This window comes from Ovis aries, chromosome 4, assembly GCF_016772045.2.
Source record: "Ovis aries strain OAR_USU_Benz2616 breed Rambouillet chromosome 4, ARS-UI_Ramb_v3.0, whole genome shotgun sequence".
Taxonomy (NCBI): domain Eukaryota; kingdom Metazoa; phylum Chordata; class Mammalia; order Artiodactyla; family Bovidae; genus Ovis; species Ovis aries.
The window spans coordinates 64,908,071-64,920,435 of NC_056057.1; the positions used below are offsets into that span (position 1 = coordinate 64,908,071).

Consider the following 12,365-nt stretch of genomic DNA (forward strand, 5'->3'; position numbering starts at 1 on the left):
TAAGCCCTAAAGAACACAATAAAGCTTTTCTTTTTCAAAGAGTAGATAACATCTACTACAGATACTAAAAGCACTTTGAAAGAAAAGAAAGTGTCAGGAAAGATGCTATGCAATATGCCAATGTTCCTTCCATTTTTAGGACTGTACACAATCAGGTCGCCAAGCCAGTGCTCTGTTGCTCTGTTCATTAGAGCTTCTTCTGGAATCAGGTAGAACACAGGAACATTTAGAGTAGAAGAATGAGACAGCCATCTGGAAACGTGCTGCTCCTTCTTGTTTTCCTGACATCTGCTGGACTTCATCTTACAAAATCTTAGTCATCTAAGCTGTTTACTAGGAAAATGAGAAGCAGATTTATACAGAGATTAGGAAGGGCAAAAAGGATTCACCCACATACCAACTCCAAGTGAGAGTAACTACCTGTGTATATATTCAGTTACTCAGTCGTGTCTGACACTTTGCAGCCCTTAGGACTGTAGCCTGCCAGGTTTCTTTGTCTATAGGGTTTTTCAGGCAAGAATACTGGAATGGGTTGCCATGTTCTCCTCCAGGGGATCTTCCAGACTCAGGGATTGAACCTGTGTCTCCTGCATTGCAGGCAGATTCTCTGCTGGCTGCGCCATTGGGGAAGATCATTACCTAGAATGCTGTGTTTTAAAAATTCTGAATCCAGGTGTCAACTCAACAGGAAAGAGTTCATGATGATTATAACATCTACCAAGGCCATATGAAGGGGGTGTAGCAGCCCTTGTAGCAGATTCTTGCCTCTTCGTTGCGCAAATGCACACGTCTCCCCAGACGATTCTTGTTTCTAGGAGAATACCTGGTTATTGTGCATATGACCAGGCTGATCCCACACCACCAGAAATAAGGGCTGCTAATGGAAACACCATGGCATAACTATATGTCAGTGGTCTACCCTGCTTTCACCAATTTGTTAAAATGTGCCGAAGTTCTTAACTCAACTGACCCTTTCTCTCTTAATTTCTCTCTTAATGACTGATAGTGCCATGCAACAGAAACCTCTGCCATGATGGAGATGTTCTCTATCTGCACTCTCCAGTGTGACAGCCACTCACCACATGTGGCTACTGAGAAACTGAAATACAGCTAGTGTGACTGAGAAACTGCAATTCTAATTTCATTATAATTTACTTAAATTTCAGTTTAAAGAGCTACACATGATAAGTGGCTATCATGTTAGCCAATGGCTGCACAGGGCTAGAATATGCTTCCTGTAATGCTGAAGTAAACCAACAAAGGATGGGTACTAAGTCTATTTGGTTTCTTGAGGCAAGCTCAGTGCCTAGGACAGTACCTGAAACACAGCAGGTCTCAGTAACTACTCATTGAATGAATAAATGGATAATAAGTGGACTGGATATAAGATTTTTCCTCTTAAACCAATCCTGAGGTATGTCCAATTTTTCAACTTTTGGCTTCTAAGCAGCATTATGGGAGGGAAATGTGTGTAATATCACAATTAAACAGTCTCTTAGACTCAAAGCAATAACACATTGACCTAAATGGAGATTGTATTTTCCATAGAGTTTCAAGTAGACAGAGGGTCAGTAGAGGATTTAAATTTAATTCAAGAATTCAAATATTCTGAAATATCTTCAGAAAAGTTAGAATTTCCCTAATAGGTACTCTGATAGAACATTATTTTAGGCAAAACTTCTCCATCATCACAGGACAATAGAAGGGATAACACCATATTATCCAATCCACAGATGGAACTGAATTTAAGAGCTCTTTTTTGAGACACCAAATAGAACATTTAGTGTTTTGATTTTTTTTAAGATATACGGAGTATCCCTACAAAAACACATTTGGCATATATAACTTTCAGCACCTTAAAAAGTCATGTATAATAGTCTGCAACACCAGCATTTATTTGCCCCCCAAAAGTATTGAGAAGTGGAAAAAATGGATAAGTATTAAAAAAGAGACAGATCAGAGAAAACAAAGATTAATTCTTTTCCAAAAGGGATGGTATTTTTTAATAATGATAATATAGTGCAAAGAATGTCATTTTTCATTAGAAAGAATGATTCTAAATACTTTTGCTTTGTGAGTCTGAGGCTATTAAGAAGAAAATATTCCAGAGCTGACTATGGCATCTGGCCTGCCTTGTGACACATGCCGCCTAAATGACAATACAACAAACCAGTACACAGTGCTACCTGAACTGCAAATAAAGCATCTTCTGAGCACTTTCTCCTACCTCTCACATCCTGTGGGGACATCTGACCTTGAACTGAGAAGCTCTTCTGAAAATGCTGCCCACATGTCTAAAGTTCTCCCCCTCATACATGTATTCTGCCCTCCAACCTCAACCAAACCACCTAAATTGCATTCAGATTTTTGTGGTATCATAATAACTTCAATATGGGATATATTTTCAACTTTCTGGTCAGAGACTCCTTTCTTCCCCACCTCACCCTCCTTCCAAGTTATTTCAGTTTGCATATTTCATTTTCACATCTCAGCGGGATATCCATCACATAACATTTATTTGTGAGGTCTAAAGGCATAACATGGGGGACTGTGAACTAGCATGTCAAAACCACATACAGCATGCGTACGTCTTAAAGAATGAAAAAGGATTCCTTTTTCTCTCGAGATACGTAAGCTGTCTCAACAGTATAAGTCCAAAGTGAATACCACAACCTAATTAAAGATGAAGAACATAACAAGCACTACTAAAGTGTCTTTTTTGATTTATTCTTCTTCAAGTTATGTTTTTATCAAATGTCTTGTCTCATTAATGACTTCAACAGACATAACAAGTATACACACCTAATCTCACCAAATACGGAAGAAAGTTGAAGTAATGTTTTGGGAGGTATGATAGCAGAGAATATAGAGACACGGTAGAAAGTGGCTTTTGAGAAGTCCATTCACCTGCCTATGAGCATACTTACATACTTCCGATAAATGCTGTGTTTAAAAATCTCTAGAGTCAGAAATACTACAGTCTCTCTCAAGACTCAATTCCTACATTTGAGAACGTTTATTTCTAGGGAATTCTTCTGGCCTAAGAGCCAGCTTCAGGAACATGTAAGCTGTATAACTGCAAAGGGCCTCACATTCAGTTTAATGCTTTGTTGCCACCATTTTGAAATTCCTAATAGTTTTATCTTTGAATTTGTGTTTTGTAAGTGACGTCTGATGAGACAATGAAGTGTGTGTGAGCAGGGAGGATGTGTGTACTATGCATGCCTCCTTCCTCCTTTCCTCACTTCACATGCAGCCCTCTAGCTCAGAATCCCCGTGGCCCCAGGATGAGTGGGAGTTCACGGAGACTCAAGCTAAGCAGAAGGAAGGCCTGTTCCACCAAGGCTGATTAAATAAAGGAACTGACAGCCCTGAGAAGCTTTTCATTTGAACCAGAACTTGCATGGAATGAAAAAAGAGGCAACAGATTCAAAGAAACAGAAAGGACTAAGGAAACCCACTAGACTCCTGTTACTTCCCTATATTATTGAATCACTTACACTGAAACTGATAACACAGAAAGAAAGGGCAGTAGAGTGACACAGGGCTCTTTTTCCTTCAGTCTTTCCTTACTCAACAGGAAGCTAAAGGTAGGGAATGTTGGAAGATGTGCATAGGTTAAGAAGGGAAATAAGGAAGCTTAAGCTTTGTGCAGTGATTCTGCGGTTCTATAAAAGCGAAATACACATGCATGCAAAAGCCACAAAATACAAATTGTATAATTGTGGTGATTCTTTAAATTTTTCTTTGTTTAGGACAACATAAGTAATTAATAAGCAAACAATACCATGAGGAGAGAGAATGCAGAAACTAAAAGAAAACATGTTTTTAGTACCTGTTTAAACAACACTTTAGCTTTTTTCCCTACTTTCTTGAACAATGGATCTGCATTTTCATTTTACACTTAGCCCCGTACATCATGCAGCTGGCACTGCCCTGCTTCAGATTCGATCCACTGTATCTGTTCTGCCAAGTCACTCTTGTTAGTTTCACCCTCATCTCCATTCATTCACCTAACAAATACTGACTGCACTATGGTCAAGCATTGTGCCAGGCACTAAGAACAGAAAAAATAAGTAAGATATAATTCCTTCCCTCAAGTGTAGTTGAGGAGACAAATCACCATGAAAGGGTAGTAATATCTACCTTGCCTGGCTTTAGTGAGGGCTATAAATAATATACTTAAAGTAGACAAGCCACTTCCAATGATGATGAGCACTCTATCCAACTATCTCATTTAATTCTTATCACAACTTACTGGTCAGATAACATAGTTGTTTCCATCTTAAAGCTATAGAAGCAGAGATTTAGATCAGTTAAGAAACTTGACTGGAAGGACTGTGCTGTTAAGTGGCAGAACCAGGATCTGAGGTCACTCAAGTCTTTTTGACTATTAAATCTGAGTTCATAAGTGATAGTGAGGGCTTTTCTGGTGGCTAAGTGGTAAACAATCCACCTGCCAACGCAGGAAATACAGATTTAATCCCTGGTCCAGGAAGATCTCACATGCCGAGCAACAACTAAGCTTGTACGCTACAACTACTGAGCCTGTGGTCTAGGAAACACAACCTGAGCCCACACTGTGCAACTACTGATTCCTAGAAGCTGTAGAGCCTGTGCTCCACGACGAGAGAAGCCACCACAACGAGAAGGCCGCACACTACAACTAGAGGGTAGCCCCTGCTCCCCACAGCTAGAGAAAGGTCCATGCAGCAACAAAGACCCAGCACAACCCAAAATTAATAGATAAATATTTTTAAAGTGGTAGCTATTATTTATTAATATAATGCTAACCATTCTATTTTTTACTTTCTATTATTACAGTGTATATTTCTAGCTCCTCAAAGGCCTATTTTAGATGTAATTTTATCAACCTAAAAAAATGGGAATGCTAATTTTTTTCTAATTTACTTTTACTACTTTGTTTAGAATATAAAATGTAACTTGATTTTTTATTTTTTTCACTCTGACAATCCTTTGACCCAACTGGAGAAAATCAGACTCAACTGGCAAAGCTTGAGATTTTCAAAATCATGTTCATGACTTTGCTAAAATACAATACATAAGTTAAAAACATGTCTTTGGAAGCAGAGAGACTTTGACACAAATTCCACTATCCTCTAGCATCAGAATGCCTAAATTTTCTCAAAATTTAGAGAGCCTAAATTTTCCTGTATGTAAAATGGTGATGAAAACAATACCTTAACTATATTGTAGGTCCAAGTTTAAGATTAAGTGAGATAATCTTTGTAAAATACTTAAAAGAAAATGTGGGGCCAAAATTTTAGTTTTAGTACTATTATCTTTAGTACCATGTTTTCACATGAGTTTAAAAATGGATATGAAATGACTTTTTTCTTGAAATGGTTTCCTCCATTTCAAAACACACACAAAAATAAGTTCACGGGTCTCTAATTTCCAATAAGTATGTTATTTCATTATAAATAAAGGCATGAAATAAAGGCATCTGGTGGTCATGTACCTCAATGGTTCAAAGCAACTAAGATATTCTATTTATATTATCCTTCACCCAAAACTCCAAATACATACGCCAATTGTCCCCCTTTTTGTTCTAAACTGCCTAGTCACAGGATCAAGAATAAGAGAGTTTATAAATTACATATAAAGAACTACATATTTAAGAAAAGAACTCTATATATGTAACAAAGTATCCCTGTCATTCAGCAAGGCTATCTCAGTTCTCTTTAACCCTTAAAGTGACACTTACATTTAAGAACATAGAGCAAATTAAAATGGCTGAACTGTTTTCCCTGGCGGAAAAGGAAAGGATTAGCTAATCTGAAGGTTTATTGCCATCACTCTGGCGGTCAAATGACTATTTCCCTGGCTCCTAAGTGACTGAAGAACTTATTAAAAAAAAAAAAAAGACTGGATACCACATAAAAATGGACCATATACCTATTTTTTAAACAGCTCTAGAAAAAAAAAAAAAGGCCTTTACTTGACATTTTTATTATGGTTTGAAGAAAAGGAAAACACGATTTGGGTAAAAACAAAACAAAACAAAACCAAGCTTTCATTTGATACCTTAAAAAACACGATAGGCATGTGATCTCTTTCTAAAACCACAACCTTTCTAATAGTGCTGGCTGTTACCACTGCAGGCGTGTGGGTCCTTACCAATTCCTGAGTGTCCTGCTGCAGTGGCAGAAATGCCGCTTCCAGAATAGCAATCTGGTCTGTGCTGAGCTTCTGCCACAGCCCGATCAGCAGAATCACCAAATGGGTGGCACTTTTCAGCCTGGTGAATGACTGGAACAGATTGTCTTGGTTTTCCTCTACTGCATCTGCTAGAGCGATTACCTGCAGAAATTACAAACTTCAGTTAGGGATAATTTCACAATTCTTGAGCCCTCAACAAATTACATTTGGCACACTCTTATTTTTCTTTAAAACAACTTGATGAACTTTGTCTTCCACAAACACAAGGTATGTTGAGTAATAAAGTTATCATTCATCTTTCGCTTCCTTCTTTTAAAAAAGTACCCAAAGTAATTCCAAATCCATATGGCCAAGAGATGAAAATATCCATGAAATCATCTTAATGGGGACATTGTTCAGTGTCTACCTCAACATCAATTCACTTTCTACAGTGTATGATAATAGTACATGATAATATAAGAAGCCTCTGATACAGTTATTACAGTGTTTATTACTAGTGACTAAGACTGATCAATTAAAAAAATTCTTATCAGAGTAGCTGCATTTACCTTGGGATTTAAAATAATAACTTCATTTTACCCTTTTCAGAAAGTAACTGTCCTTCCTCTATTATTTTTTATATGTTACATGCTGTTGGAATAGCCAATATTTCTTGATTATATTTAAAAAGTAGACAATTTTCAAACATTTGACCAGTTAAGCAATGTCATTTTTAACACAAATGTCAGGTACCAGCCCACAGGGACCTGAAAGAAAAAAAAAAAAAAGTGTTTGGGGTGTGTTAGCTTTACAGTGCCAAATCTACTTAAGATAAAATTGGCAGGAGTGGATAGAATTGGCTTTTTTCTCTTCTTCATCCTCTTGAATAATCCTGTGGAAAAAAGAACTAAAGTAACAATTGGAGAGAACACGGAAGACTGCCCATTGGTGTTTTATTTTATTTTAATGTCTTGGTGAATTTTGTGCTCATTAAAAGTAATGAGCTGACTGGCCCAGAGGCTCAAGTCGTCTGACAGCCCCCAGAACAGGAATAGCAAAAGCCAAGGTATTGTAAGCTCCTTTCTACAAGTCCCCGTCAGCTCAAGGGACTAGAAGCTCAGATGAGTTTCAGAAGTCTAATGTAGATGACCCATTTGGTGATATTTCATGGCTTACTGACACTGGCCCAAAGGGCCTATTTTTAAAAAAATCATCATTCAGACAAACACAGTCTGCAGCTGTGTGGTCTCCCAAATTCCATGTAGGAGAAAGGCTAGAGGAGGACAGTCCTTAGAGCATCTGTGAGGCACTGGAAAAGAGATGTAGGTTAGAGAAAGACAAAGCACCCCGAAGGCCCTTGCCTGACAAAGCCAGACAAACCAGGATTCTTTGCTACTTGGTTGAGGGCTTGCAGGAGTTATGAAAGGCAGTCACACATCACATTCAGCTCTCTAGAGAGCCCTGGGAGTTTGGACCAAGGTCAGCACTAACAATAAAGCACACTGCTTACTGGGTGCCTACTACTGTGCTACTTTTCATTGCCTTTTGAAAGTACATGATATTCTATAACCCATGAGGATCTTATAATTCGTTGGACAGAAAACATACATACACAACCAATTAGTGGAAAGAAGCATTCCAGCAATAACGTCCTAATTGTGCAGAACAGAGAGTAAGTGCGAAAGAAGCTAGCTAAGGGACAAATTACTGTGGGCTAGAGTTAATATCCCTGGGGCCTCTTTAATTCAAATGAGGCTTGGAACTCATCCCTTCCCCATTACCTCAAGAAGTCCCTGCAAAGAGATGGAGAGGCCACTTTCCTTAAACCAAAACACCTGGAGTCATCTGCTTCCCCCACCTTCACCATGATTACAGTGAACTTCTGTCAGAGTCTAATTTCTTTTTCTTCTTGTGAATGGCACTAATGAAGCTTCATTGGGGGCGCCATCATATCAATATTAGGATACAGATGCTGTCAATAAGTCCAAATCACACAAACACCTCCTGAGTGCCAGGCATGTGCAAGAATCTGCAGGAAGGGCTACAGGGAATTCAATGGCAACAGATAGAACTCCATCTTCAAAGAGTTTATAATGGAGAAAGGAAATTAAATCAGGTCAAAGAGGCAAACACTGACAACATAGAGAAGGCCCAGTAGACTATTAAGGAGGATGATGCCACTAATGTTATGATTATTAATTAACAACAATCCCTCCAATTAATTTAGCATGAGCTATATGCCAAGCAACCTGCTCTGTGTCACACAGGTATCAGTGCCTTCAATCCTCAGGTCTCCACTGAGACTTAGTTGGCAAGATCTCCATTTTATGGATGAGGCCCCTGAAGCTTGGCAGATGTAAGGAATGTGCCCAATACTATACAAAGGGTGTGCCTACTGCTCCTGTGCTTAGAAGGGCTCCATGCTTGGTTTAAGTCCCTGCTGTCTCTGTCTTAAAATTCTTAACCATTTTATTTTTGAATTTGCGCTTTGTAAGTGAAGTCCATAGGATAATGGAGCATGCACATGATCAGAGGAGATATGCTCACTGACTCAAAGAGAGTTAAATGCTCTTATATTTGCATTTTAAACTACCATCGCACAATATACAGATTCCTCGCAAAATTCATGCTAACAATTTAAAATTTTAATTTTTACTTACTTGGAATGACCTTAAATAGAAACTCAAAACACCAGCAGAAGGTGTGAGAGACCACTGAAGAAAGGAAAGATCTTTATATCTTAGTAGCTATTTTAACAGCACTTTCTTCTACCTTTTAACAAGGGCCCTGCATTTTCATTTTGCACTGAGAAGTGCAGTTTAAGTAGCCAGTTTGACCATCATGTAGTAAATGAGAGACCTGCATTCAAAGTTGGAGACTCTAAAGTCTGCACGAGATATGAAGCACCTTATAGGTTCGGAGAAGTGCCTAACTACCAGTGAGTGTGGAGGGCCTTGGGAAGCAAAAGACAGAAGAAGAATCAGGCACCACTGGACTGGGCTCAGCCAGCTCCTATAGGTTCGGGAGAAAGGACTGATTATTCAATTTTCAGGAATTTTGTGAGCCAGGTGTTAAACATGGCCATTACTAAAAATTAAATTATAGAAACTTTAGTAAGTTACAGGAAAACAAAAGTAATAGTCAAAATGCATTGCTTTCTAATTATTTTCTATTATCTAGGCCCTTAGGATTATTTATGTCGATTGCATTTGTATGTTGAAAACACTCAGCAATGGCAGGGGGTCGGGATTAATGCCCATTTCCTCCCCACTCCATATTCAGTGACCTCACACTAGAAGCTTGAAATCAGCCTTGGTGGAAGTATTTACAACATGCAAATCAACAAATGTTATAAAGTTAGGCTTCCCACCCACCCTGCTCCTCGCAGACAGCCAGTCGTTAAATAGTTACTGGCATACCACTGAGAAGACGTGCCTGAAATTTGTCCTCAAGAACAGATATTGGATAAAAGTAAAGGAAACAATCTGAGCAAACGCATTAAAACACAAATGTAGAGGCTCTTTGTTTAGCAAGGAATAAATACTCCGGTTTGGGAACAGCATTTGATGAGATAAAAAAGATCATCTGGGCAACAGTCGCAGAGGAAGCAAAATGTCAAGGTGAAGAGTGAGCAGGTACTGGGAAGCCACAAAGTATTGTGAGTGTGGGCATTATCTCACGAGACAGTGCACTAAGTAGCCACTGGATCATAGCAAACATTTAGGGCATTTGCTGGGACTTAAGTGAGGCTTTTATGCATGTTCCTTACTATCAAGGGAAAATTCTTACTAAGTGTAACAGCATGTCAGTTCGTGGACCCACCCAACTTGCTAAACACAGCTGTGGTGGAAGAATGACTTCTCAGTGAGACAGCAGCCCAAGCCACAGGATCTTTCCTGAGCAAGACCCAAAATACATCAATCCCAGAGAAGCATCGTTTCTCTACGTTTCAGTCTCACTGGATATATTTCTGTGCCATTGTGGAAAGAGTCTGCTATCCCCAAATGGTCACAGAAATTGGAAAGAAATGGGATAAACAATTCCTTATGTAAATTACCCCCAAGGAAAATCTTCCTGACCTGCTGGCCAGCATGAAATACTACACAGATCTCCATGTTCTCAATTTAGTCTTACACATAACAGCCAAGTTTACTTTGTGCTCCACAAGAGCCAAATGAATTTAGCAGAATTAACATAGTAAAAGGGGATGGAAAAACTAGACCCACCAAGATTTAGATCTGTCTGACCAGGGCCTAGAGGATCTTGCAGCTCACCTGGAACCGAGAAATGAGGCCAACCAGCTGCTGGGGCTTACATCTGAGGGAGAGTGATTTTTCAGGACCCATCACTGGCTGTACAAGATGTGTGTTCCCTGGTGTTTGACAGAACTACAGAAAGGAAGGGGTTTAGGAAACAATGAACGCTAATGATTTCAAGTACAAGTGTTGATGGCCTTTGTTTTGCTTTTTCAAATTGACGGATTCCAAATAAAATGGAGACCCCAAAGGACATCTCTGTCCAACTGCCATATCAGTTGATGCCAAAGTAATGAGGCAGAGGTCCAGGGAGCTGCTTGCAGGAAAACGCTCAACTCATAAAGTGAGTGTGAAATTAATCCCAAATACTTTTAGCTGCCAAGATAGGCTCTAAAATTGGTTACAGGAAAGCAGCAGCAGCAACAGCAGAGTAGACATGAATCATACTACGTGAACACAGACTTGTCCAATTTCTTCACCTAAACTTACCATCAAATCTGCCTCCAAATCTCATGTGTGGCATATAGAACCCCATTACACTGCTGTTTAGCTGTCATTTACTGAACTTCAACTGTGGGTCAGGCTAGTGCTGTTATACTCAGGTTATCATTTGGTCCTCATAACTACCCTCTGAGATCAAAATCACTGATGCCATCCCAGATGAAGAAACAGAAGCTTAGAGCTCTGATGAGCTTAATACTGAGAGGAGCACACTGCCTGTGGTCATGAATCAGGGCAGGAAAGGCAGGGATATTAATCCTATCTTTGGATTCCCTGTTGGATTACCTTTTTTCTGCACTGGCACACAAATGTATACAGTTGGCTCCACAAAATAATCCAGTGGGTTCTTATTCCAATAATCAAATAAAGACATGAGGAAAAACGCTACTAATACATTGCAGCAGTAACAGTATATATGGGCTTTCCAGGTAGCACTAGTGGTAAAGAATTCACTTGCCCATGCAGGAGACACAGGTTCAATCCCTGGGTCAGGAAGATGCCCTGGAGATGGGCATGGCAATGCACTCCAGTATTCTTGCCTGGAGAATCCCATGGACAGAGGAGCCTGGCAGGCTATAGTCCACAGGGTTGCAAAGAGTCAGACGCAACTGAAGTGACTTAGCATACACACATGTACTTTAGTTAGGATTTCCCATTATTGGGGCTTTTAACATAGGTTGAAATATCCAGGTTGCCTTCTGCCCAAAGTTATAGGATAAAGGAAATCAGTTCACACAGTGTAAAGGATGGGAAGTTAACATAGTACGCTTTTTTTTCTCTTAACAAAGGGAATTTAATCATATTCCATATAACTCAAATTATGAAGACTTTAGAAAACAGCTATTTTCTAGGCCTGTTCCTTTAGGGAAGTTATTTTTAAAAAGGAATGACAGATTGATTTTCTATAAATCATATAGTATAATGTTTTCAGTAGTCTGAGCAAGTTGATGGTATGTAATAATAATTGTCAACATTGATTAAGGGTCTTCAGGAGCCAGGCACTGTGCTAAATCTCTTTACAAGGACTCTCTCATTTCACTCTCAGAACAATTCTGTAAGGGAGATACTAATACTGCATGTGTGTGTGCTAAGTCGCTGCAGTCATGTCCGACTCTGTGTGACCCTAAGGACTTGTAGCCCGCCAGTCTCCTCTGTCCATGGGATTCTCCAGGCAAGAATATTGGAATGGGTTGCCATGCCCTCCTTCAGGGAATCTTCCTGACTCAGGGATCAAACTTGCCCCTCTTAAGTCTGCTGGATTGGCAGGCAGGTGTTTTTTTTTTTGTTTTTGTTTTTTGTTTGTTTTGTTTTTGTTTTTACCACTAGCACTACCTATCCTCATTTAAAAAACTAAGGAGACAGAATTACAGAAAGGGTCAAGCAGTTATTAAGTGAGGGAACCAGAATTCACACCCAAGCAATCTGACCCAAGAAACATCACCAAGT

The 12,365-nt window shown here is 39.3% G+C and overlaps 1 protein-coding gene across 6 annotated transcripts in view; it reads right to left on the minus strand.

The window, feature by feature from the left end:
- Positions 1 to 12,365, minus strand: part of BBS9 (Bardet-Biedl syndrome 9) — a 465,907-nt gene that overhangs the window by 79,198 nt on the left and 374,344 nt on the right. For 5 of the 6 annotated variants that reach the window (XR_006059773.2, XM_060414770.1, XM_004007907.4 and 2 more), the window contains one exon: positions 6,142 to 6,324. Coding sequence is in view for 5 of the 6 variants with exons in the window: in XM_060414770.1 (XP_060270753.1) it covers positions 6,142 to 6,324 (183 nt within the window). In the remaining variant the exon portion in view is untranslated. Of the gene's footprint in view, positions 1 to 6,141; positions 6,325 to 6,820; positions 6,930 to 12,365 lie in introns of those variants that run through there. The other variant, XM_060414772.1, reaches the window with a different exon arrangement.